The sequence below is a fragment of the Talpa occidentalis genome, unplaced genomic scaffold (assembly GCF_014898055.3).
Source record: "Talpa occidentalis isolate TD23 unplaced genomic scaffold, MPIMG_talOcc4v2.1 talOcc4.13, whole genome shotgun sequence".
Taxonomy (NCBI): Eukaryota; Metazoa; Chordata; class Mammalia; order Eulipotyphla; family Talpidae; genus Talpa; species Talpa occidentalis.
In genome coordinates this window covers 59,547,477-59,574,871 of record NW_023601322.1, presented here as the reverse complement: position 1 = coordinate 59,574,871, position 27,395 = coordinate 59,547,477, and the positions used below count along the sequence as shown (strand labels likewise).

Sequence of the window (27,395 nt, the reverse complement as noted above, 5' to 3'; positions counted from 1 at the left end):
CAAGCATGGCCAAGTGACTTACCTCAGGCCACACACCGAGAGGACGGGACTAGGGACTAGGACCCATGGCTCTCTAATCTGCCCACTGGAAACCTTTATATGATTAGATGCAGTGGGATGTTTTTATTCTACAAGTCATACTCAAATAGTCAACAGATTGATTGGTCTTGTCTTTCTATGCTTCAGGAATGGGAAATGAAGAAGACCTAGAAAGAAGAGAATTTCATCCAAAGGAAATATCAACTTGTCCATCCAAGACAGAAAAGCTTTTTTTCACTGGGTGACACCAAAAGACTGGAAGTAGCCCCCACTCTCCTGGACACCCAAAAGACCAGCCTTTATTGTCTACATGATTACAGGGGACATGGGGAGGGAAGAAGTAGAATGGAAGAGGGGAATGGAGGACATCCCTATAACTTTACAGAGGATGGAAAATGGGGGTGAAGGGAGATGAAATTTGCACAGTTTAAAGGTTTTGTTGGATGTCTTTGCCTTCTCTTCTAAAGGAGAAATGAAAGCGTGTCAATAAGCCATTCCATCCTTTCTCAGCATCCTATGCCCAGGCCTTAGGGCAATGGAAGGCAGTGCTAAGGCATCCACAGTGCTGTGTTGAGCCGAGGCGTGATCATCTGATCACACTTGTGCCAGGTGGATTCATTGGGTATTACTGACAACCTCCAGGCAAGACAGATAGGCTGAAATATCAATAGAATCATCCCTGCCTGCATAAAGGTAAACCAAAGAAATTCAGATGACTATGTCTTTGTCCTCATCTTGCATTCAGATACCCACCTAGTCTTCCCTTCCCTATCTGCTATCAAGAAAAACATGTGGTTCATTTCTGCCACATGGGTGCTAAGCATTGTATAAACCCTCGATACTTTTATAGGGAAGTAAAAACCCCAACTCCTAGGAAGTCTCTACTACCTGAGCCATTCACTACTTGCCAAACACTCTAAGCACTTTATAGGTGTTTACCATGTTTCCTTCCAATAAAGATAAAGCTGTTAACTGTAATTGTTCAGGAGCTAGATCAAGGGAAATGCCAGAATAACCTCTGGGCACTTTGCTAACAGCTTTACATGGTTCCCCTACCTACAGCTTTATTACATAAACCTCATCCAAACTTTACCATCCCATGAGGTGGAAAAGAAGTTAACCACAACCACCCAGCTGGTCAGTGGCAGAGCGTAAATCTTACGAAACTGGATTCAGACAGGACTGGGTTTGAGTAGCTTTTGCTACTTACCAGTTGTCTTTGGGAAAGTTACTTGACCTCTTTTTTTTTTTCCCCTTACCTATAAAAACCAGGTTAACAATTGCACTTCCTTCCCAAGACTGTTGGGGAATTTAGTGAGATAATACATTGGAAGCAATGTGCAGTATATAGGAAATATGAAATGCTCAATCAAAAGTGGCTTTTATTATTAGCTAGATGATAAGTGTCTGACTCAAAATCCCATATTCTTTCAACTGAAGAAGAAATGATCTTTCCATGGTAAATATAGCCATCGAAAGCTAAAAGGCAACCAATCTTTTAGTGACAGTTTTCACCCAGATTTAATTTGCAATGAAAAAGAAACTCACATAACCCGGATTGTCAATGTTTTTTAAAATGCAGGTTCTGGAAAGATACCCAGCATTCATAACTCTGTTCTTAGTGTATGACAGTCTTTTTCATGCAGTCATTTTGGAAGTGAGTGTCTTTTCACACCAACAGATTTCACACTCTTTGAAAGGTGGAACCCCAGATAATTAATAATCAACAATTATCATGTTAGCCAGGGTCAACTCCACAGGCATGTAATCCACACATGGAGTACCATGCTTGGTTTAATGCTCTGCTGTTGCCCTCTTAATAATTTTTGAACAAGGAACTCTACATTTTTCCTTTTGCCCTTTAAATTATGTAGCTAGTCTTGGTACTACTAATTACATTTGCAGGCATTATCTTTAGTCTTCACTAAAACCCTGTTAGAAATATTCTATTACCGCTTTTCACAGTTAAGGAAATAAAGTCCAGAGAGGTTAGGTGACTTGCTGAAACGCACAGGAAGGGGTGAAGTCATCATGTGAATACAAGAAGCCTGATGCTAGAGCCCTTCCTCCTAGTTCTGGGGCTCTGTTCATCCATTTCTCCCATTCCCCTTGCACGGCAACATTCTAGCACACTAGCACTTAATAAATACATGAACAAATGGATGCATGTTTGCAACACATGTGGTATAAATTGGACAGCTAAGAGAATTGTAAACAAAATGACTAAGCATGGATGCCAGTTCCTGCTTTTTAAAACACTTGGTTATTTTTCCAAAGTACTGGCACATGAGTCAGAGGTAGACTTGAAGCTCTGTCTTTCCCAGCACTGCCACGTCTTTGTACTGTTAAGAATCCTTGTGTTGCTAGCCCGTTCATCAGCAATCTGAGCCTTTATCTTTCTCCTGTGTAAAAGGGAATCATAATCATTCTTTAAACCATGTGGCTTTTCTCTGAAGGCTGAAAGGAAACATAAGGTATTGAGCAAGGCCTTGGATAGAATATAAAGATGCAAAATACTCCAGCTCTATCTTCATGGAATTCATAGACAAGCAGAGAAAATCTGACCCAAATAGCTACAAGTCACATCATAGTGAAGATTCAGAATAAAGAGGCACACGTACCAACTCTTAAAAAACTGTATTTTGGCTTTAGGGTCTATCCAGTAATTAGTACAGCAACTCTCAAACACCTCCAACCCCAATCATCAGTCCATCCTTGCATCCTCTCAGCTTCCCATACTAACTCCCTTTAAAATCCATCCACTTCTATCTCCATTAACACCATCCAACTTCATTAATTCAAAAAATAGTTGAACACATAAGACATGCATCTACTATGCACACCTATTACTACTCTACCAAATGTTGGAAATAATAGTTGCAATAAGACAGACATCTTCATGAAGCACACACTAGTAGAGAAGCAAAAAAGGTGCAGGACATACCTAAAACAGTTACTTCCGAGGATGGTTACAAAGGTCTCTATGGCAGTGAGCCCAGAACAATATATCCTCTATTGCATGGACTATTCTAACAATTTGTCTATTACCTCCGGCCTCCTTATCCCCTCTGTACGCAGTCAGAATAACCCCCTCAAACATGTAAAGGCTTTGTAATATGTCCCCATTGCAATCAGACTAAGATTAAAGTTCATTCGAGAAATAAAATTCTCAGCAATTAGGTTAGGGCACTTGTTCCTTGGAAATGAACAAAAATGAATCTCAGCCATAATGGAGTTTACATCTTAGTGAGCGGATACGAACTGGCGGGAGAACAGCAAGAGAAGTCATGGCAGGAAGAGACAACGTTTTGCCTTTTTAAGTCCCACAAGTGGCCTGGCCCTGCCTCACTGTACGGCTTAGGTCTCACTGGGCTTGGGAGATGCTGATATTTCCCTCCCATGAACTTCACTCTTCCTCCTCTCATCTACTCGAGCTTCAGTTTTCAGTTCAGAAGTTATTTCCTTTGGGGAAATCCCCCAAAGCCTACGGCATTCTAGGTATTCTAGGCTTCTGCAGCAGAGCGTTCTGTAAACACCGCTCATAGTCTGGCTTTTACCGCCTTTGCGTTTGTCTAACTTCGTTTATCACTTGAAGTGGGCGCCGCAAGGGTGCACCCCTTTGTTCGCCGCGGATTCCGCGCCAAGAACAGGGCCGACGTCGCGAGGGCGGGCAGCAACCCTACGCGCCCAAAACCCTGGAGGCCGGAAGTTGGCGCCGGGGCCGGAAGACAGAATGGGGAGCAGCGCGGCGCGCGGGGACAACCGGAAGTGCGGTCGTCCAGCCCGACAGTCGCGGAGGGAACTGCAAAGGCTGCCGGGAAGCGTGGTTTTTTTAAAGAGCGCGTAGCTCGCCCCGCCCCCCTTCACTCCACACACCCCCCCCCCTCGGAGCAAGTGCGCTTGCGCCGCTCGCTTGAGCCGAGGTCGGGAACATGGCCGCGCGGTCCCTGTGGGCGGGCCGGCGGCGGTTGCAGCGCCTCCTGGCCTGGAGTGCCGCCTCTGACGGCAGGTAAACGAGACAGGTGGGGCTCAGGGACGTGAGGGCCGAGCGGAACGAACGACCGGGAGGGGCGGTTGTGCGCTGGGGGGCGACAGGACTCACGAAGCCTGTGGGCCACAACGACCCGGCCCTCTTGGTCCCATTTTATTGAGGGGGAAACTGAGGCCCATGGCCACGCCTTCCTGCCGGGTGGAGAAAGGTGACAAGGGCCGAGGTGACGTTCTCGCTAGTGGGAGCTCTGGGGCTCTGAGCAGCCATTGGATTGGGATATACCTCCCCCACCTACCCACCCCACTCCCAGCTGTGCTAGCTGCCCGTAGATTGGGATTTCCTCGCCACACTCTCTGTGTGGGTTTAATCCACTTCCTCCTTCTATATCCAGCCATCACTTTACCTGTCCATATGAGGGTGTTAAATTTCGTCTCTCCAAATGGCCCTTCCACCTGCCTTAGGGAATCTGAAGCAGCTGTTACTGGTCACTTATTCGATTGCAGAAGGATGGGTAGTTCTTTTTATCCCAGTATTTAATTGAAACACTGAGTTTCGGAAAAATTGAGTAATCCTTCCTACTTAAATAATTGAGAGATGGTGTAATCCTGACTGGACACTAGTCAGGTCTCCAGAGTTGGCGTTTTCAGTTAGTGAAAGATGCTATTTTCGGGTAGATTCCTCGTTGACTGTTTCTTCCCAGGAAAGTGCTCAGTACCCTAGCTTACCAGAATATTTGCTCTGTGGTCTTGTGGTCTTAAGCCTCTCTGAACCTGAGCTTCCTCACAGGTAAAATAGGGATGATGATTGTGCTTGTGTCACATATTGTTAGATGAAAAGAGTATTTAGGTAAAACCCTGACAGCAGTGTCTTGCACTTAGTAAGCACATTATAAGTGTTTGTGTTGTTACCATGACTGAAGGCACTTTGTCTTGAGAGTCAATCTGGGAAACTCCATTTTCAGTCACTGGACTTTGTTGTAGCTTGGCTATTTATGATGGCATTTCTTCATTATGGGCCACCTCCTTCCCACTTGAGAAGATGGATGCGTCCTTTCAGCACTGCCACCCAGAGAACCACTGGCGAGGACTGCAGTTCCGAGGACCCTCCTGATGAGCTTGGGCCCTCTCTTGCAGAAAGAGCCTTAAAGCTAAAAGCTGTTAAACTGGAGAAGGAAGTCCAGGATTTAACAGTGAGTAGATTTTATTTTAATCTTTTATTCACATCTTCTCTCTGATTTAAATAGCCAAAGAAAGTTTTCTGTGTCACTTTTAAATTAATTGTCTCTTTACTCTTCACCCCACCTCTATTGTCTTGCTAGGTATACCAGGCAAAATAATGTGTAGGGATTGAAAAACATCACTTACTACAGATAGTCATCTTTTCTATTCTGTCTTCAGTTCCATGTCATGTCATAGTACTTACATATCTGATATTTTTAGTAGTTTCAAAGGCGGTACTGTGCCTGGCATGTAGTAGACACTCAATAAATATGTATTGAATGAGTGAGATCATTTATCATTGTGCTCTGCTCATCAGACTACATCTGGCACACTGTACCCTGTACTGGATTCACAGACAAACCCTGAGGGAGATAGAGAATTAGAGTAACTCCAAATAGAGTACACCCAGAATGGTAAGGAGGATGAAAAGTATATCTCATGAGAGCAATTAAAAGGAACCAAGGTTTATAAAAATGAAAGAAAAAAAAAGGGGGGCTAAAGAAACTCTTCAAGTAGCTGACATTTTAAATATTTTTTTAAAGATTTATTTATTTATGCATACAAGAACTGGAATACAGACCAGAGGCGTTGAGGAGGGGGGGTTGGTGAGAGGATCCACCAGAGACAGTGGAAAACAGAACAGGCAGATTGACTGAAATACACTGCTGAGGGGAGCAGCTGGTGAGACAGGAGAGGTCTGCTGCACCATGTTGATTAGCTACCTGGCTGGGGATCAAACTCATGCTGCAGTGGCTGCTGATAGCTTCATAGGTTGCGTCTTAACCCCTTGCGCCACCAGGGAGGTCCTAGGTGACATTTTTTTAGAACTTACTCTTGGTTGTCCCAGAGTTAATTTCGTTAAACTAACGTTAGAGGGTGGCAGTGTTGACTGACCGTGAAAAAGAAAGCTTTTTCTCAAGATAATGAGCATGGCAAATGTTAAGTGTTCAAACTCACAGGCTCAGTGGGAGCTTGTCAGGGCTGCTGATAAAGAGTATGATTTCTGCTCTGACTGTGGGTTTGGAGTAGCTGATCTAAGAGTCCTAAACCTAAAATTTATTTGTTATGTTTTTACAAAAACCTATTACAAGAGTGAACTTCATAAAATAAGCAAAAGCCTTCTTTGCTCATCACTTTGACTTTGCTTTTGATGTTCAGGTGAGATACCAAAGAGCTGTAGCTGATGGTGAAAACATAAGAAGGCGAACCCAGAGATGTGTAGAAGATGCCAAGATATTTGGTGAGAGATTCATTCACAATTTAAAAGTACCTCTTCATTTAGGCCAGTTAGTAGCAGTTTTGCAAACTGAACATAGTGAAAACACAACTGTGTCCTTCACCAATCCTTGCTCTCGCCTTCTGCTATTCCAAAAGGCCTTCTGTGCTGTTTACTGGGAATGTGAACCATATGCTAAAAGTGAACCATATGCTAAAAGAATGCTGGCCCTCTTTTTTGACCAAACCTTTATTTTTCAAGCATGTCCTATTAACATTCTTACACATACCACTCTGTTTAATTCATTAATGTAAATGAATCCTTAAGATGTTCAGAGATGAATCCAAAATGCAGACCCATAGGCCATCAGGAATGCTGAAATCTACTTAGAGAAGCAAAATTGCCTATATCCATCATGCAATAATAAACTTTCCATCAGATGGTTTTCACTGCTGCAAACAAGAATCACTTGCATTACTGTCAGTGTTCTGCAACTTGCTACATTATTAAATAACTCAAAGGCAAAGGCTTAGACCACATGGAAACAGATAACCCTCAAGATTGTGCCAGATCACATCTATTTTTTTATTGATGAGAATCTTTTTGGTGTGTTTCAAAGTCTTTTGGACATTTTTCCCTAAACACACTACAATTTGTTCCAAATGTTTTCATGAAAATGTTACTTGGTAAATAGGGATTCAAAGGTAAAGGGCAAATCTGATTTCTCGCTGTGCTCACTATTTAATATGGTGCATTTTACTTTCACTTCCATGAAAGGAAAGTGCTTAAGGGGACTTGGTCCAATATGTTTTCACAGATAAGAAGAAAAATTTAATTGGTGACAGACTCAAGTGCACTATCTCCTAACCCCTGATCTATTAGTCTTTCTCCTATATCATAACTTTCCATTCTCTAGATTTTTATCTGCTGTTTGTGCATAAGATTCACTTCATTGCTATCTGTCCAACGGCAGTATTTTGGCATAGCCTTCTGGCTTTCATTCAGTGCTATAGACACCGTGTTTCAGGGCTTAGAGTGAGTACTTAGCTAAGTACTCACCCCCAAACTACTCCTGACACTTTATCTAAGGTTTAGCCTCTAATTTCCAACTGTCAGGGCACAGCTCAGCAAACTAAAGCCTGCTGACCATACCTGCTGCCTGTTAGTCCATAAATCCGGCTCTTCATTTCATCATAAAAAACTCATGGGCTTTTTTTTCTCATTTGTTGTAATTGCTTACATGAAATCCTTGATCCTTTTATCCCACAAAACCAAAAAATATTGGCTCTGTGATCCTTTGCAGAAAAACTTTGCTGACCCCGGAGCTATGGAGGATTTCTGTAGCAAATAGACCCAGTTATGCTAACTGGTAGATGGCTTAGCAGAAATCAAGCTTTAAGTTAGCAACTGGTTTCTCTCAGTTTCCACAAGGATTCATAAAGTTCCTGGGAACAAACACATTAACTAAACTCTAAAAATGTGATCATATCTGGTTTTTAGCATATGTCTAGCAAAACATGCTATGGAAGTCATTTGCTTAGGTCATTTGCTCCCAGTGGACTGTAATGCTTAGAAAATTGCATATTGTTCAGTAAGCATGGAAGTAAGATGTAGCATGGTGATTATCCTCCATCCAGGGATAGTTGTGTGTCACTCTCCCTCCTCTTAATAGGTTACAAAGGACTTTTTGTATTTGTTTCGCTTAAGAACCATCTCTTGAAGTAAAACAATAGAATAGAATCAGAGACAAAACCCCTCACTATACAGACAAGAGAACCGAGGCTTCTGTTTACCCAAATTCATTCAACTTTACTGAGTAGGAGAGAGGTCTCTTTGTCCTATGGCTGTGTACAAGTCAACACAGAAGCTTACACCCTCACACTTCTAGAGTATCTCTTCCTTTGAATTGCCTGGGAACACCTTTGATATCTGGGTTGATCTTTATCCTTCATTCTCTTCTCTTGAGTGGAATTCTGATCGTACTGGCCTACTTTCAAGCCTTTGGCTCATCTCTTCTGCTTTTTCCTGATGGTCTCTTTAATAGCCATTACTACTCATAGCTGCCATCCCTCGGGATGAGGAAGGTATCTTCTGGAACTTTGAACACACCAAGTCTGGTTCTTTGAAAATGCATCCTGGGTTCCTTCCTCCCTCTCCTTTCTTCCTGTACTACACCAGAACAGATTAGATCATACCAAGATTACTTCTGTTGGCTCCTATTTCTTCTGACATCTTCCCTTCCTGCTCATCGGTCATGTCTCCAGTACCTCACATCCACTATGTATGTTTTTAGTCGAATCTAGATCCATGCACTTGGCTTGTTCAGGAAGCTGTGACAATCTTTATCACCCAGAAATTGAAGGTAGAATTCCTTCCTTTCTATGAGTTGTTCCTTCCCAGCCAGGCAGTTCGTCTGGGAAATCTCCAAATGATAGTTCTTTTATTGCTTGACAGTAGGTGATCTTCCTTTTTACCTCCGAGTACATTTAAGGTACCTACCTATTTTGGCACAAGACTTAAATGATGACATCCCTTAATTTCTGTTATAAGCCTTCTCAACAGCTGATTTTACTTTTATCTTGTTCACGTGACTAAAGAAATTAGACAAGTTCTATTGCCTGCCTCCAGCACATATGTATAGCTTTATAATAAGCAAGCTGGACACACCTCCCCTGTGGGTGTGTCTTACTTTCCTGTACCTACTTCTGTAGTCCTCAAAAATCAGGTCTTAGAGTATCAGCTAAGTACTGACCTCCAAACTACTCCTGACACTTTATCCAAGTTTTAGCCTCTAATTTCCAACTGTCAGGTTAGGGCTCAGCAAACTAAAGCCTGCTATCCTTTACATAGTACTATTTTTTTTAATTGAACTATCTCCCCCTTCAAGTTGAGAATTCCTACCTCAGCACAACTAAGACAGGTGGCAATTTCAAGATGTATATAATTCAGTACTGAAGGTAAATAGCAACAAAAAATATAAGAAGTATGTGAAAATGGTCAAGTTTTTGTTTGTTTTTTCCCACCACCATCTCTCATATCCCTTTGGCCCTTAAAAAGGTCAGGTTTTTAAAGGGCAAGTTGCTGAGCCTGTTGTGCCTAGTCTTGCCTAGTGCTTGGGCTCTAAGCATCTTCCCCATTTCCCGGTCACATACCCCTTCCAAGAGAAACGCTAGCTTGTAAATCAGGTTGGGAGGGTCATCGATGACGATCCCCAAGTCCTTTGCAGCAATCTTTCCATTTCCTGGGGCACCCAGTATATTAGCCACCTCTCCTGATCGCCCCCAAACCCCACCCCCTAAAGTCAAAGTGATTTCCCCACAAACAATAAAGATGTTTGGTTTTCATAGGAATTCAGAGTTTCTGTAAGGACTTGGTGGAGGTGGCAGACATTTTGGAGAAGACAACAGGGTGCATTTCTGAAGAAACAGAGCCTGGGGACCAGAAGCTCACTCTGGAGAAGATCTTCCGAGGGTTGTCACTTTTAGAGGCAAAGCTGAAAAATGTGTTTGCTAAGCATGGCCTGGAGAAGATGACACCCATCGGTGACAAATACGACCCTCATGAGCATGAACTCATTTGTCACGTGCCTGCTGGTGTTGGGGTGCAGCCTGGCACTGTGGCATTAGTCAGGCAAGATGGCTACAAGCTTCATGGCCGCACCATTAGACTTGCCCGGGTGGAAGTGGCGGTGGAGTCTCCGAGAAGACTCTGAATAGGCCATCGGGAACTGAGCGCTCGCCCAGAGTGCAGTCACCTGTGTCTCCTTTATTTATTAAGCTAGGTTTGTATTGTACATGAGGTACTTCATGTGGTCTGGGTTGGATTTAGTCATATTGGCTTTATTTCTGAGATACTGTTCATTTCACGTGACCTGTTTGGTCTCATCAGAAACCTTGCCCTTGGGCATTTGAACAATGTGACAAGTGTTTGTATGACCTTTATCAGAATATGTTTAGGAAAATTGTTTTTAAATTGATACTTTGTTCACTTTCATTCCAAAATCTTTTTGAAAGGTAAAGACAAGTATAAGTTTGTGTATTTTCAAATGATTGTTCCTCTTTAATGTCTCTACCATGGTTTGTTAGGATCTTATATTTTGTGGGAAAAGGAGATGATAAGGATTGGTTCAACATTTGGGTACTTAGATGATAAAAAGTAATTGTACGAATTTAGATCATTTGAGTTGATTTTTATACACTTGGATTTTCAGGACATTTTAATTTTCCTTTTAGCAATCATTTGTCCTTGTATGCCCTGTCAGGCACATGTCATAGTTCCCCTCATTGTTCCTTTCTGGCTCCATTTACAAGAACTAAAGGTCCAGGCAAGGCTTGGAAGGCAGGGAACATTGAAACATTGGAACTACCCCAAAGCCTTGTGAGGAAGGAGGACCAGCAAACCTGATGCTGAGTATCTTCAACTTACTTTCAGCCTCCCTGGGTATATAATCATTTCTGGGAAATGAGGCAGCACAAGCAGCTTATTTTATAAATTGTTCTGTGTAAGTAATTTACCTACAGTTTTTCTTTCATGAGCCCTGAAATCTAGTTTGCCTTGTTATCCTTTACCTATTCATTAAAGAGGAGATGGTCAAGACAAAAATGTTAGGTTCCCACCATTTCTCATTTTCATTGAGTTACACTAATTTTTTTTTTTTTTTTTTTTTTTTTCACAAATCACTACCTCTGTTACATTGACAAACTTTAGTTCCTAGTTATTATGTCATGGTGTAAACATCTCACTCCCTTCTATGTATTTACCTGGGGTCATTGAGCCTATGTGTTTCTTATTTTTTCGGTATTGCTTATAACTAGTAGTCTGTAAATGTGTTGTTCAATAAATGGGTTAGCAAATGAATTAACCGGACTGTAGAAAGGAGATCAATTATGCATATTTTAATGTTAGAAGAGGCCTTAATGATATTCTCATCTTGTCAGCTGCTCCTGAAGTATGAAAATGTAGTGCTCTGAGAATTGAACTCAAGGGAAAAGAATAATTTCTAAATCTAGTGAACTAAACTTTAGTGAGAACTTAAATAAGCAACAACTAGATAATAACATCAATCATGTAAAAGTCAACAGTTTTTTACTAAACATGCAGCTATGTCTCCAGCAGACAATTGTGTGTTAGAAGTCCAGGTTGCATAGGTCTAAGTTTAAATTAGTTACCCATAAGATAAGTCCATTTCTCCTGGCACTCGATCCCAATTCAGTGGAGTGGTAGAAGTTATCTTAAATGTCATATGAAGTCTGGGAATCTACACAGACATGTATCGATAAAACCATCCACCAGTGGGCTGTGCCATCTCCACCAGATTTAGACACTTAAAAAAAAATAACATCCTTTTAAAATGCAAAAGATTGGTCGGAAGGTTTTCAGAACCAGAATCTCTGGGCCTTCCTTTGAACACATACTGTGATTTAATGGGCAATCAGATTTCATAATAGGAATTTGTCTTTTTGCCTTTATTTTTTTGAGACTGACAGACGGTGACAAGAAAATCAGTCAATTACAATTACCATTGTGTTCTTGTTTTACTAGCTGACATTACCAATGAATTTGAATAATCATTTTAGGTATGGAATGTTCTGATTACTTGAGTTTTCTAATATTCCTTGCAACTTCCTGTCTTAGTAGGCACATTGAGAATACACATTTCGTTTATTCACAGTTTTACAAACTTTAATGTATAAACTTTGAAAATGGATTACCAGCAGTAGGAATCACCAAAAGTTGAAGGGCTTTAAGGGAGCTCAAGCAGCATAATGGGGCATAGACGAGCATGAATCCCAGCTCAGCAGTCGGTAACCTGGGGCACCTGATTCTGCTTCCTCTTTGCAAAATGATTATAATCATTCTGTCACAATATTGTAAGGCTCAAACGTAAATTGCCTACTACAGTACGTGCTCAAATATTTATTTTTATTGCTTTTCATCTACACATTTTTTTCCTGTTTTCATAATTGCCTAAAGTCTAGGGGGAGGGGAAGACTGGCTAAGAGCCACTCAACTATTAAAAAACAATTGTAAGCTTATCAGTCAGAGTGACTTACTTTCCTTCCAGCTTCTAGTTATTTTTTGGCTGGTTTGTTTTTTAACCATTGCGCAGGAAATTCACGTTTTTAGACCAACAGAGCAAGGAGATTGTATCAGTGCTCTTAATTATTTTCATCTTGATGGTAAAATGAAAAGACAATATTGATGTACATGTAGTATATAAGGAAGCTCCAGCTCATTCGAAGAAAGGATTTTGGAGGATATTTGACTTCTAGAAATCTCTTGCAGATTTTCCTCACTGCCGTAAAAGGACTCTCAGTTTTATACTGACGTGAGTTATCTGGTGCTCCACAGCAAGGGACTTGATGAATGAAGAAAGGTTCTAAAGCAAAAGCAAAATTGCAAACTAAGGATGACATATTCAGAAACAACTAATAAAACCCAAGCTGAAATAATTGGGGTCCATATGTTTGGTGTCTGTCTGCCTTGTTCATACTGTGTTTTGATATGATGACTTAGAGAACTGCTGGGCCACCCTTGTGACACTCAGTGGAGGTGCTGAGATCTCAGTTGCTCAGCGGGTAGCGTGTAGAGACTACACACCCTTCCTCAGAGGAAGTCTTACTTGTTTTTCTGTCTTGATGACTTGTCTGATTCCTGTGTATTTCTCAGATCTGGACTGTTTCTGCATTCCTTTCTGGCATTGCCTCATTTTCTTGGGTTTGCATCTTGATTCTAATTGTTTGATCTGTTTTAACTACCTCACTTCAACTGCTGCCCTCCTGACCAGTCTCTTCAACCAGATTACTGGCATGCGACTTTGTTCTGACCTTCAGCTTCCATGGGTCCTTCCCAACTTTTGACTGTCTTCCCTTAGCCTTACCTTGGCTACTCCGTGGGCTTCCACACGCCCAACCACCTAGCTGATGGCCTCTTTCTGTCTGCCCTTGCATTTGCATCATCCTCTGAGTCTTGTCTACAGTCCCTGGCTCCATAAGCCATTTCTTCCCATATTCCCAATGCTAGCAGGTTAAGTTTATTCATATTCTGTTCACTTAGATTTTATCCTTATTTTCAATTCATTGTGGAGATTTTCAAACATGACTCCAAATCTGGAATCTGGCTTTGTGACTCACCAATAGGTTATAGTGGAAGTGGCACTGCCAGTTTCTGAGCCCAAACATTAAACTGGCAGCCCCACTTTCTGTCTTCAAATGCTTATTGTTGGAATCCAGTCATGGAGCCAAACGCAAGCTGAAGAGCCTCAGAATGAAACTAAAGGCCCGGTGAAGCCCCGCCTGATAGCGAATGGGCCAGAGGTGAGCTGATCTACCCAGATGCACACTGAACCACCAAGGTTTGGAGCACATGGTTGTGTAGCAGTCTTATATCCGCTGGCCCTAGTTTTGCAACTTTAGTCACCAAAATTAATGCCCCCTTGCGTTTCTGCTTCCAGCTCTTTTGAACTTGTAAGTCAGAATTTATTTTTTCAAGTTTTTTTTCAATTTTTTTTTTTAAAGATTTATTTATTTATTTATGCAAGCACGGAGCAGAGCAGGCAGAAGGACCGTAGTACACTGCTGAGGGGAGCAGCGGGCGGCAGGAGAGGTCTGCGCCCCATGTGGGACCCTCCTCCAGGGGCCGGGTAGCAGCCGGGGATCGAACCGGCGCTGCAGAGGCCATGGGCAGCTTCGCAACCCAGCGCTCAACCGCTGCGCCAGCGGGGAGGCCCTAAATTTTTTGTCTTTTTTAAGATTATTTATGCAGACAAGAACTGGGGTGTAGACCAGAAGTGCAGGGAGAGGATTCACCAGAGACAGAGTGGAGAGCAGAACAGGCAGACTGAAATACACTGCTGAGGAGAGCAGTGGGCAAGAGAGAGAGGTCTGCTGCGCCATGCGGGTAGCTCCCTGGCCGGTCGGGGATGGAATTCATGCCGCAGTGACTGCAGATAGCTTCATAGTGCCTGGAAGTCTTTAACCCCTGCGCCACCAGGGAGGCCCATAAGAATTTAGTATGATCTATTATACATAAAAACTACAAGAATCAGATTAAGTCAGCATGTAAAAGATTGCGGCATAAAGTTTTATTTTTTAAAATCATAAGAATATTCAACCTTTTAAACACATGCAGTTTGCAGCAACATGGATGGAGCTGGAAGGGATCACGCTCAGCGAAATAAGCCAGAAAGAAAAAGAAAAATACCGGATGGTCTCACTCATAGCAGGAATCTAGAAAACCTAAATAGGGGACCAGGAAAAAGAATAACTATAAGAAAGAAAATATCAAAATCAACAAACAACTATGAACCAGAGACACTCATTGGGGGGTGGCGGCGGGGAAAGGGGGGTTGGGTTCAAAATAAGGGGGTTGTAATTGTATGGGGAATATAAAAATAAAATTTAAATAAATTCAAAAAAATACTCAATCTTTGTGATGTAGTTTTTGGAGTTTGAAGTGCGGGAAACTTGGGTTCACTCTGGGAAAGTTTTCACCAGAGCTCCCCTTTCAGTGGCACACGGCGAGTTTCCCAGGCGAGTTTCTCCACGAGACAGAGACGGTAAAGAACAGGTTTATTAGAAAAGGGACAGAAAAAGTAAAGTACATTTGAACAGACACAAGTGGGCAGAAAGGGCTGCCCCGAGAGGGACAGGTTTGCTGAGAGAGGCCTGCATGGTCACAGGTGGGCGGCCTTGAGAGCTGCTTCCCCTGAGGGAGGTCAGTGAAGAGAAGCCCCACCATGGGACAGGTCACGGGCAGGCAGGAAGCTGCTGCCCTGCAGAGGGAGAGAGTTGGTGAAAGGAAGCACCTGCATAGGCACAGGTGGGCAGAAGGACTGCTGCCCCGAGCCTGTGCAGAGACTGCACTGATACAGTCCTTTTCTCTTTGGGAGGGGCTCGCTCCTTTGTGGAGTGGCCTGTTTGCTGCTGATTTGGGATAACTGCAGAATCCAAAAGGGACCAGAGATTCCAGGATGGGCCCAATCTCCATAGCTTTACCCTCAGGTCTATGCTCTAGACACTCCCTACAGCATCTGACACCTGGTTGGGTCTTATGCCCTGTAAGAAGGCACCGTCGCCCAAGGACCTTGGTTTCTATAGCTGGGTGAATGGTCATGTTCCCCCCCTCGACCCCCACCTCCTTGTGTGAGTCAGGTTTTAGTCTTGTGATGACTCCTTTAGGTTTTCTATTCTCTCCTCCATCATTTGGAAGTTAACTTCAAATATTTTGCATTCTGATGCAAACACTGTCCCAATTTCTTAAGATTATGAGAAATACATGTTTATTCACCTACCCCTTCCTGGTTGGCCCTGTTAAATTAACACTAAGAACCCCAGCTATGTACTATACTCCGACCCCTTCGGTTGCTTCTCTTAGCCACAATCTGCCTAAATGAATGTGAATTTTGCCTGTTTACCCTGAAACTCATCCCCAACTTTATTTTCTGCCAGAGGAAATCTTTCACTGTGTGGTCACTTTCCCTAGAGGGAGTTTGTGTCTTTACCTTTCCGCCCCTCTGAGAAAAGTGAGTGAAACTCCTTCCTTTTTTTGTTTTCAAAGGCGGAGCTAGGACCTGGTAGACACTGCCGTAGCACAGGTGACAGCAGTCTGGAGAGCAGCTGGCCTCGTCTCCGCCAACGACGCAGAAGGGAGCAGCTAGCCAGCGCGGGCTGCGGGCTGGGTCAGCAATTCCCCGAACTTGCAGCTCCTGCCAAGCGGATCCACCTCCCTCAACCCACATGGCTGCCACCATCACCTCGAGAGGGAGAACCGGGTAACTGAAGGAGACGCAGAGGCAGGCACGTTGCGAAGCTAGAAACCCCGAGGCTGAACCTGAACGAGGTCAGCCAAGCTTGGTTCCTCCTCCAGCGTCTGCACGGGGATCTGGATCCCGAGCCGGAGCCCGGAGCGCGCACACCTGCCCGGGGCGGGCCGAGCCAGCCAGTGAGGCGCCCGCGTCCAGGGCGAGCCGGGGGAGCGGCCTATGCCGGAGCGTACCCCGAGAGAGCGGCAGCCAATGAGGGCCTCGCCCCGAAGAGGGACGGCCGCGGGCCCAATGAGAGGCTGGCACCGCGAGGGGCAGGAGGGCGGCGCGGCCAGTGGGGCGCCGGGGCGGGGCGGCGAGTCCAGCGCCCACTCGCCAGCGCCCGAGCCCGGCGGGAGCCCGCTCTCCGCTCGCCATGGCACGCGCCGCCCCGCTCCTCGCCGCGCTGGCCGCGCTCCTCGCCGCCGCGACCGGCGGAGACGTCCGGCCCAACAAAATCGGTGCGGGAAGGACGGGTGGGCGCGGAGCTGGGAGGCCTGGAGGGAAGGGGGCTCGTCGCCGGGAGCCGTCGCGTGGGGGCAGGGGAGCCGCTGCGCGGCGGAGGGACCTCGGGAGGGGATGCGGGGGCCGGGCTGTTGCTGATGGGGTGGGCGGCCTGCGCTCTGGTCCGGGGCGACTCGGCCACGATGCCACGGAAGGCCCTGGGTCTCCAGCATCTGCACCCGGCTCTTTGCCCGGCGTCCCGATGTCATGCACAGGTTTACTGAGGGTGGTCTGCGTAGGGGCGCAGTGCCCCTCCCGGTCTGCAGGAGACGACTCATGCGGGGACGCTCGTGCCCGGCCAGAGAAAACAGCTGAATACGCTTTCGCACTTCACTGCAGGCTCTGGGAGGACTTCCTAGAAGGAACATCCTAGCCCAGACCTTGGGGTGAGCAGGACATGGCCCTAGGGGAGGCAGAAGCCGTGGTAAGCCCACCGGAGATAGATTTGCTGAGTGACAGAGTGGGCAACTTTTAACAGAATTCATTGTCTGTTTTTTCTTGCAATATTTTATTTTGAATGTGTTGAAACCGACACCAAAGTTGAAAGAATGATCGAGTCCACACCTCAGTTCTGCCATTAACAAACTGCTCCCGTACTTGCTTTATTACACCTGTCACACCTCCGTTCATCCAGCTTAGATTTTAGTGCATTTCAAATTGCAGACATCAGGACGTGGCTAAATACTTCACTGTGCCTGTCGCTGGCTGGCATTCCATTTTTGTTTATATTTTCCTCTTAATTGTCATTTTAACTCCAAATGACTCAAGTCCCTCGCATGTAGATTCTCATCTGCAGAGATGCTAGGCTTCTGGTGTGTGGGACGAGGAGTCCCTACTCCAGGAGGAGGCCCTCTTTACACCCCAGTGGGTAGGGAGCAGTGTCCCACAAGAGCATGCAGACTTCACTGGGGCCAGTGCCGCACAAAGGCTTCCAAAACCACAGCTCGGGCTGTAAGTCAGACCAAAGCATCCAGAAATCAGTTTGAGAGAGAATTTAGGGTTTTCAGAGGAAAGAGAATCCTGAATTCCCAACTAGAGTGGCCAGAGAAGGCCTGTGGAGAAGGTGGGTTTTGAAGGATGGGGAAGGGTTGAGCAGGCAGGGTGTGCAGATGCAGGGTGCTTCCCACTGACCATTGGGGGAGGAGCACGACCCTCTCCAACAGGATTTCTGGACATGCAAAGCATGCTTCACTTCAGCTGGCGCTGCCCACCCTGCCCCAGGTTTCATCCAGGCCAGGACACTTGGTAATGTCAAGCTGCCGTGACTCTCCTGAGACAGGAGCCTTTGTCCACCTTGGTGGTCTAGACTCTACCCACAGTGAGAATGAGGAGCTGCCTAATATGAGTACTTGCCCTCAGGCAGCTGCAGAAGTGACAGGAATACCTTGGTGTGGCACTGGGCCCTTTAAACTCCCCCCTAATCCCACACTGCTCTTGCTGTTCTCTGCAGAGACACTGGGTCCTGATCAAAACTCTGTCCCCCCCATACCCTCTGGCAGAAGTCATTGCTTCCCCCTCAGAACTCCCTGGAGCGCTGTTGTTGCACTGGGTCCCACATCAGGCCAGTTGTTGCACTGGGTCCCACATCAGGCAAGTGGGTGTGCCCACTCCTGCCAGGGCTAAGGGGAACAAAAGCCCCATTTGTTTTCTCTCGTGCCCCAGCGCATCTTACCATGGACCAGCATGAGTGGCAGTTTAATGCGTTGATTCTCAGTGGCTGGGAGGGGGGAGGTCTTGCCTGTAGCCCTTGGGCAGCTTCTAGACCTTATACTATCACTTTCTCTGGACAAGACTGGAAGGCAGGGACACTTCAATTTAAAAAAGATAAAGGGCATTCCTGGAAGTGTTCCTTCAATATGCAACAAATACTTAATGCATTTGGCTGCCTACCAGGTATGGGGGATTTAGCAGACTGCTCTGTCCTTCAACAGACCACTTGAGTGTAGTGTGCCAGGTCTAGGCCAGGGGAAGGAGAGTGCCCTGCTGGAATATGCAGGAGGGATGCCCAACTCGTCTTAGGTGCGAAGGGCAAGCCAAGCTGGAAATGACATCATGGACTGTAGGCATCAGCAGGGCACAGGTGACAACTTTCTTGATGAAGGAGCAACAAGGCAAAGGCACAGGTATGAGAACAAAATCATGTGGGGCACAGCAACAGCTATCGAGACAGACCCAAAGGTGGAGTATGGCGCAGGCAGCCTGGAAATGGAGGAGTAAGTGAAGGCTAGGCCATGAAGACCTTGCATTCCTGCCTTCTTGACTGCAGCTGGTGATCTTAGGGTCCAAAGTGGATCAGAAAGAACAAGTCACACCAGACTCAATTTTGTCAATGAGAGGAAAACTGTCTCAGATACATGATCCACAAAAATTGTGGGTAGAGTAGCCGTCTAGAAGCTTCACACTGGCAGACAGAGTTTCTTGGGAGCACCTCAGAGCATTTTTATGAGTGACCTGGGTGGCACACGCATGGCTTACAAACCCAGTCTGCAAATAACAAGAAGGCAAGAGGTACAGTAAAGAGAGTGGATGCTAAGACCTCAAAAGACCTCAAGAGGCCAAACAAGAAGGGTTTGCACTACCTACCGGGGGTGCATTCCAGTCTTGGCAGACACAGAGGTGGAAACAACTTAAGTGGCTGGTGGCAGCTTGGATGAGGCCAGTAGTTGGCTAACTTCTTCAGTAAAGGGCCAGAGTAAATATTTAGGCTTTGCAGGCCATACAATCACTATTGCAACTACTCATCCTTGCCTGGCACAGCAAGCTAAGGAATTGGTGTGGTTACTGCATTCTGATAAGATTGTATTTGCAGGAGCAGGCACCTGCCTGGATCTGCCCCATGAGCTGTAGTTCCCCAGCCCCTGGATTAAGGGACTCTACCCAACAGTATCCATCAGGAGCCACCAATTCATAGTGAAATAAGGACAATGTGACGCATTTCAGCACACTGAAATGCCCTCTTGAAATGATTAGCCTGTATTTTTGAGATTCTCTCCTACTCTTTTTTTTTAAAAAAAAGATTTATTTATTTATACAAGAACCGGGGTACAGGCCAGATGTGCGGGAGGGTGAGAGAATTCACCAGAGACAGAGCGGGGAACAGAACAGGCAGACTGATGAAATACACTGCTGAGGGGAGCAGCGGGCGAGACAGGAGAGGTCTGCGCACCATGTGGGACCCTCGCGACTGGCTGGGATCGAACCGGCGCTGCAGAGGCTGCAGACAGTTTCACAGCACTGCGCTCAACCACCTGCGCCACCAGGGAGGCCCTCCCTCCTACTCTTTGCCACTAACGTCTGTCAAATGAGGGCAGTTCTGAGGTGCTCCTTTGCTCTTTACTAATAGCTTTAGTAACAACTAGTCTGCGGATTTCCGTTTTGAGGGGTTATAAGCTTATGAAATACAAGTGCTGGGAACCTGGGCCCCTAGCCGACTCGGGCTCTCACACGTCTGCTCTGTCTCTCTCCCTGCCTGCCTCCCCATCGGCTGTCAGCGGTGATTGGGGCTGGAATCGGGGGCTCTGCCGTGGCCCATTTTCTCCAGCAGCACTTCGGCCCCCGGGTGCAGATCGATGTATATGAGAAGGGGACAGTGGGCGGCCGCCTGGCCACCATCTCGGTCAACAAACAACACTACGAGAGCGGGGCCGCCTCCTTCCACTCCCTCAGCCTGCACATGCAGAACTTCGTCAAGCAGCTGGGTGAGTTCCCGCCGGGGGCTCCAGGTCCACGGCGCCACAGGGCTGGCGGCAGCCATCAGGCCCTTCCCAGATTGCCCCAAGGGTCAATGCCGTAAGGTCATGGAGCCCCATCTCCTCATTTTACAGATGGAGCAGCTGAGACCAGAGAGGAAAGGAGCTTGCCTTACACAGCAAGGAGGTTACACAGCAAGTTAGTTGCAGAGCTGGGATTAGAACTCAGGTTTGACTCCCAGGCCAGTTGCTTTCCCTTTCACTTTACTGCCTCATAATCATAGTCACAGTAGCTCCCACATGCTGTGTGCTTGCCAGGTGCCTGGCACCTAGGTAGATGGTATGGAGACATTACCTGAAGTCTTCCCTACCAGCCCACAAGAGGGGTATACTCTCTCCTCCTAGGGAAACAGAAAATGGGTCCACCTCGTCTGAGGCCAGGAGCAATTGAGAGAGCTGAGGTTCAACTCCAGCAACATCTATCAAAACCACATATGTGTCTACAGGGTGACACAGAAATGTCCCTTCCTGGAAGTGCCCCTGCAGCATACCAGCACGTGGGACGGGTGGCATACACACAGGCTTATTCCTGCAGCACCTGCCTGGGACCTGAGGGGCCTGAGGTTAAATCCATTTTAGTTTAAGTTACACAGCTCAACAGGCAGAATGAGGAATCCTTTATGCCCAGGTGTGAACAGCTGCCGATGCCGGTACATCAGCAAGGTGCCAGTGGGGTACATACGTGCGGCTGGGGAACAGGCATACATGTGGATGCATTTGTGAGAATTGGCACCAAACATCTCTGGAGGGATGCAGAAGGGGTGGACTTCACTCGCTGCCTTGGGAGAGCAGGACGTAGTAACTCAGCAACAGGAATCTGAGGGAAAGAAGCAAAGACCTGTGATTTGGGGCAGGTCCTCTGGGCTCTAAGCCTCAGCTTCCATATCTGCAGCTGGGGTGGTGACACCCATCGGCCTCTGCCTCTGCAGGGAGAAGATGAAGCCCCGTGCTCTGTGGTGCGGCTCGTGGTCGGCTGTACTGAGCTGTGACTTGGGCCTGGGTGCCCAGGGCTCCCTGAGCTGTTCTGCATTTCCCATTGTTGAAAAAAAAAATGTAAAATGGTGCATTATTTTTCATTTTGTCATTGAGTAGCAAAGCCAGGCATTTCCCCAGGGCTTTTGTTCCCTGTAGTTCAGCTGCACTGATGAACAGCCCTTAGTGTCTGTATTTCCTTTAAAGAGCCGGTCCCTTTGCCTTCTTCAGAAAGCCAGGCCTTCAGCTGTAGGTGCTTCCCGGCCTCCTGAAGAACCCTTTGAAGGGGACCTGAGGCTCCGCTTTGTCTCCTCAGGGCTGAGGCACCGGCGAGAGGTGGTTGGCAGGAGCGCCATCTTCGGTGGGGAGCATTTCGTGCTGGAGGAGACCGACTGGTACCTGCTAAACGTCTTCCGCCTCTGGTGGCACTATGGCATCAGCTTCCTGAGACTGCAGATGTGGGTGGAGGAGGTCATGGAGAAGTTCATGAGGTAGGGCTGGGCGGACCTGTGGGAAGACCTTCCAGGGTGGGAGAAGAAAGAGGCTGTGAAGGAGCCAGCTTGACTGTGTACATTGTCTAGAAGGAAGAGATACTTGGTGGCTGTGAGAGCCCAGCCCTGCAGCCCCCAGTGAGAGGGCTGTACGCGCTGTCACAGTGGGGGTCTCTTCTATAGTTTCACCAGCCTTCTCTTTCCCTCTGCTAATTCAGTCAATAAAAGTGTCATCTGCAAACCTGGGTACCTCCAAGGGCTGACCTGGAGTATGAATGAGTGAAGCATCAGGTGGGAGAGAGAGGAGGAAGCTGTGGGCAGGGCAGGGGGTACCCTGAAGAGCAAGGCACCACCCAGAGGGGGGCAACCAGCCTTGGCTATGTGGGAATGTCTACCTCAGGGGACTGAATCTTTCAATTTCTCAGAAGAATCTGGAAATCCAGACGTGAAACCTCCCAGCTATACAATAGAGTCAGTTGCTTGAATAGTAAGCCAACAACAACAGGCGTGTAGGCCACGCGCAGCCTATAGGCCCCTCATCTACAAACTCTGCCGTCCCCTCTCCAGTTTCCCCATCCAGAACAAACACCTTTCTTCAACACGCCTCTCCTTCTGGGGTCCCAGCCCTTTCTTCAGCACTCCTCCCCTCTTGGGGTCCTGGCCCCCACCCCATCACCAGATAGTAGAGACCAGCAGTCTGTTGTCATGCTGTCCACTCACTTGCTGCACTGGCCCTCCAGACCCCCCACCACCCTCACTGAGGTTCTCCTGCTTCCTGGCCCCAGACACTCAGAGGGCTGCTGCCTCCTTTCTGCCCTCGGCCTTCTCCATTCCTCCCTCTCCCACAGGGGTCAACTTTATTCACAGGTTTGCCCCATGGTTATGTCCTTACCCTCCTTCTGTTTTTCTGCCTTGTCAATTTTATCAATATACAAGCCTGCAATGTCACGTTCTCCCTTTTGTGGGAAATGATACCTGCCTGTCAGCTCCAATTTCCCCTTTAATGTTTCCCCTCATTTCTAACTGCTTTCTAGATCCTTCCACCTTGATGTCCGGTGGGTACCAGCCCCACATATTCACACAGCAGCCCAAGCAGAGGCAGTGCTTCAATGCCAGTCCAGCCAGAAATCCACCCTAAGATGGCTCCAGGCAAAGACCAGTCCCTGGCATTGGGGGGACTTGTCAGGGAACAAGATATGACCTTGGGGAGTGAGAACCCCTTGATTTAGCCGGAGGAGAGGGGCAGTGACAGCGCTGGTCTGAGCCTGCCACTTTCAGGTGCAAAGTGGTCCTAGAAGATGGAGAAACTTGGAGCAGGGGTGTCAGCAGGTGGGCTGAGGACCCTGTCTAGTAGTGCCAGCTGGGTGAGAAGAAGCTGTGACCTCAGGCATGGAGTAGCTCAGAGGTGACATAATTATTCAACAGAGTCTCCGTGTGAAGCAGGTCTAGGGGGACTCCAGAGTCTTTCCCTCCACATTCCCCCTCTAGATGGGACAGGCCCACCACAGCAGGGGACAGGCCAAGGGAGCAGAACCAGCCTTCCGCCCATCCCTCCATGAACAAGAGGGCAGGTCCCTGGGGCGGTAACACAGTAGCAGAGGGTCGGTCTAAAGACCTTCTGCGCAAGGGCTCCATCCTGCATGTCTCCCAGGATCTATAAGTACCAGGCCCATGGTTACGCCTTCTCCGGCGTGGAGGAACTGCTCTACTCGCTGGGGGAGTCTGCCTTCGTCAACATGACCCAGCGCTCTGTGGCCGAGTCCCTGCTCCAGGTGGGCGTCACTCAGCGCTTCATTGACGACGTGGTCTCTGCTGTCCTGCGCGCCAGCTATGGCCAGTCAGCAGCGATGCCCGCCTTTGCTGGTGAGCCCTCCCTCACCTGCCTGCCCCAGGCCCGTGCTGCCCAGAACAGGCGGGTGCACACAGTAGCTCATGTTGCCCTGGGTGTCACTGTTGCCTGAGCACTGTGTTGCCCCAACCCCATTTGAGTCTGGCATCTGTTCCCCAAACTGACAAGGGACAGTATTCATGCCACGTCTCAGATCTCAGTCCAAAGTGTCTCTACCATTGCTCACTAGATTGGTTTCAAGAACTGCCCCTAAGACCTCTGGGCCCCTGCGTACCCATCTATCAGGGCCCCTAAACTTCCCCCTGATCTTACCAGGCCCATGGGAGCAGACACAGTCCCCCATCCTCCAATGCAAACCACACTCAGGTCTGACTCAATGCACCTGAGAGGATAATGGCCAGTTTCCGATGGCATGGCAGCTGTTCTGGGCCTTGAAAGATGTGGCAGCACCTGGCCAGCTGGTGAGGGTGCCATCTGCACGGGCGCTGGCCGGCCCTTCCTCCCAGCCTCCAGGCTGGCTCCTTCTCCTAGGCTCTGTCCTCCATCTGATTCCCTTCTCAACTGCTCATGCTCCTTTGTGGCGCGCAGCGGCCTCTGGCTTTAAATTCCACCCACCTGACTCCCAAACACAACCTCCAGCCTAGACCTGTCCCCAGAACTGCAGGTCCCCGTGTCCACTGTCACCCCTGTATCTCCCCTAGGACCTCGAACAGGCTTCTCAGACTCAGCACATCCCAACCTGAGCTCCCAGCCTGTCCCTTGAGCCCGCCCTTGCCATGGTCCTCCCAGCTGGTAAACAGTCCTTTCAGGCGCTCTGGTCAGAACCTTGACTCTGTCCGTTCATGTTGTTCATGTGGTGTGTCAAGAAACCCCTCTGCTTCACCTAGCATGTACATCCACAGTCTACTCCCCACCACTGCCTCCTCCCTGGTCTGAGCCACCAGCACCCCTCCCCTGTTCCCTACCAGGTCTTCCACCCCACATCAGCCAGATGGACCACAGGCCTGTGTAAAACTCTGCTGTGGCTTCCATTTTCCTTAAGTAAAATCCAAACTCCATCTAGAAGTCTAGGCCCCCCTCTACCTCCCAACTTGCTCACCCCGGTTCTGTGTCTCCAATTGCCAAATATGCTCCTATCTTGGGGCTTCTTCCTTAAAGACACAATAAACTGGCTCCCCATTGTCTTTGTGCAATTGGTACCTTTTCTTTGGAGCTGCCCCACGGCCCTCGCCCCCAGCAGGCCTGACCCCCACCTGCAGGTCACGTCTTCTAGCGGACTACCCCTTCCGTTTCCCCTCCCACTAGACTACAGGCATCCCCAGGGCAGCGGTCTTTGTCTCTTTGGTTGACTGATACATCCCAAGCCCTTACATTAGTGCCTGGGCCACTGTAGGTGCTCAGCTCACTATGAATAAGTGAATGAAAAGTTTTGGAATTAATAAGCACTGCCCACACCCCTGGCCTGCTGTTCCTCTGGCTCCTGACACAGCTAGCTCCTTCCCAGGCTTCAGGTCCTTCCCAGGGCCCCGTCAGCAGGACAGCCCTGCTCACTTTTCCAGTGCCTTAGGAGCCTCCCCCAGAGCGTAACTGCCGTACCCTGCAGGTCGCACGTGTACAGCGCACGTGGGTGGTTTTGAGCATGCCCGGCGTTGTACATCCAGCCCCACAATCAGTTTCAGAACCTTTACCCATCACCTCCCCAGCCTTCTAGGCAACCACCAATCTGCTTTGTGTTTATATGGATTTGCCCACTCTGGGCTGTCTGAATACAGAGTCACACAGTCTGTGGGCTTTGTAGCTGGTTCTTGTACCGAGCATGTTTTGTCTTTGTAGCATTATGGACTTGGTGGCATTTATCTGTGCATTTGCTATGTCAGTGCCTGTGGTTGGAAGGAGTCTTGGGCTGGGAGGTGGTCCAGGTAGCCTGTGCTGAGAGCCCACCTGCCACCCTCTCCATTTTGCCCAGGAGCCATGTCTCTAGCTGGGGCCCAGGGCAGCCTGTGGTCCGTGGAGGGAGGCAACAAGCTGGTTTGTTCTGGCCTGCTGAGGCTCACCAAGGCCAACGTGATCCACGCCACAGTGACCTCCGTGACCCTGCACAGTAAAGGTGAGTGACAGAGCGTGGAGTGTGGCCACTCCCTTCCTAAACAGCGCAGCATTTCTGTCTCTTCTGTCTCTACACCCTGGTCTATCACATGCTGGAGCTTAATCCCAAAAATCCAATGGGAAGCCCCAGCACTGCTGAGGGACACCAGGGGGCACTGTTGTCCCGAGTCAGATGTGTATGTCAGCGCCAGGAAGCAGGGACTTGCATCCAGCTAGCATCCACCTATCATCTCATCTCCTGAGCACTGAGCAGCTGCCACAAGCACTCCCCAAGCTCATCAGCCACAGCTTCGGCTGACTCCCAGCCCAGTGCTCCCCTGAGCCACGCCAGCATGGAGAGAGCTCCATGCGGGCCCACCCTCTTATGCAGGCCGCCCACCAGCCTCCTTTCCCCTCGGTCATTTTGTACCCTCAATGCTGGAACCTAGATGGGAAATCCACATGTGGAAGCCAAGAAATCAGCTGACTTTCGTGCTCTCTTCTTTCTCCTTCCAGAAGGGAAAGCCTTGTACCAAGTAGGGTATGAGAGTGAGATGGGCAACGGTTCCGACTTCTACGACATAGTGGTTATCGCCACGCCCCTGCCCCTGGACAACGGCAGTAGCACCATCGCCTTCCAAGGCTTCGACCCGCCCATTGCTGTTGCCCAGGGCTCCTTCCAGCCCACCGTCATCTCCTTGGTCCACGGCTACCTCAACTCTTCCTACTTCGGCTTCCCTGACCCTAAGCTTTTCCCCTTTGCCAGCATCCTCACCACAGATTTCCCCAACTTCTTCTGTGCTCTGGACAACATCTGTCCCGTCAATATCTCAGGCAGCTTCCGGCGCAAACAGCCTCAGGAGGCAGCTGTTTGGCGAGTCCAGTCCCCCAAGCCCCTCTTGCGGACCCAGCTGAAGACCCTCTTTCGTTCCTATTACTCAGTCCAGACGGCCGAATGGCAGGCCCACCCCCTCTACGGTTCCCATGCCACCCTCCCTCGTTTCGAGCTCCATGACCAACTCTTCTACCTCAATGCCCTGGAGTGGGCAGCCAGTTCCGTGGAGGTGATGGCCGTAGCAGCCAAGAACGTGGCCTTGCTGGCTTTCAATCGCTGGTACCAGGACCTAGACAAGATTGACCAAAAGGATCTGATGCACAAGGTGAAGACTGAACTGTGAGGGCTCCAGAGAGAGACTAGAACCATTCCATCCCCACTGAGCCCCCCAGTGAAGATGGATCACCCACCGCAGTCAAGGTTGGACAAGTCACACATGCCCTCCCCAACCTCTTACCCCTGGTATGTGGAGTGTTCTCTCTCTTGGGGGGGGGGGGGCGTTGCAGGTAGCCACTCTCTGCCTCTCTATCTTAAGGATCCTTACAGTGGTTGCTCTTTTTAAGGCGGAGAATAAGAGAAAGGAAGGAAATTCAAACCAATGTATTCATTTTATTTATTTTTTTTTAAGAAGAAATAAAAATC

The 27,395-nt window shown here is 47.9% G+C and overlaps 3 protein-coding genes across 3 annotated transcripts in view; all 3 read left to right on the top strand.

Moving 5' to 3' along the window:
• Window positions 1–3,611, top strand: part of AFAP1L1 (actin filament associated protein 1 like 1) — a 61,330-nt gene extending 57,719 nt beyond the window's left edge. Inside the window, exon 19 of the mRNA XM_037508980.2 lies at window positions 187–3,611. Coding sequence (XP_037364877.1) covers window positions 187–210 — 24 coding nt within the window. The 3' untranslated portion in view covers window positions 211–3,611. The remainder of the gene's footprint in view (window positions 1–186) is intronic.
• Window positions 3,612–3,933: 322 nt separating this feature from the next.
• On the top strand, window positions 3,934–13,795 carry GRPEL2 (GrpE like 2, mitochondrial). The gene is made up of 4 exons (XM_037508978.2): window positions 3,934–4,048; window positions 5,066–5,219; window positions 6,409–6,490; window positions 9,814–13,795. Exons 1-4 carry the CDS (start codon window positions 3,972–3,974, stop codon window positions 10,176–10,178), a joined length of 678 nt encoding a protein of 225 aa, XP_037364875.1. The 5' UTR covers window positions 3,934–3,971; the 3' UTR covers window positions 10,179–13,795.
• Window positions 13,796–16,644: 2,849 nt separating this feature from the next.
• PCYOX1L (prenylcysteine oxidase 1 like) lies at window positions 16,645–27,395 on the top strand. Its single transcript, XM_037508976.2, has 6 exons — window positions 16,645–16,729; window positions 20,264–20,470; window positions 21,810–21,984; window positions 23,636–23,847; window positions 25,800–25,940; window positions 26,435–27,395. Exons 1-6 carry the CDS (start codon window positions 16,645–16,647, stop codon window positions 27,094–27,096), a joined length of 1,482 nt encoding a protein of 493 aa, XP_037364873.1. The 3' UTR covers window positions 27,097–27,395.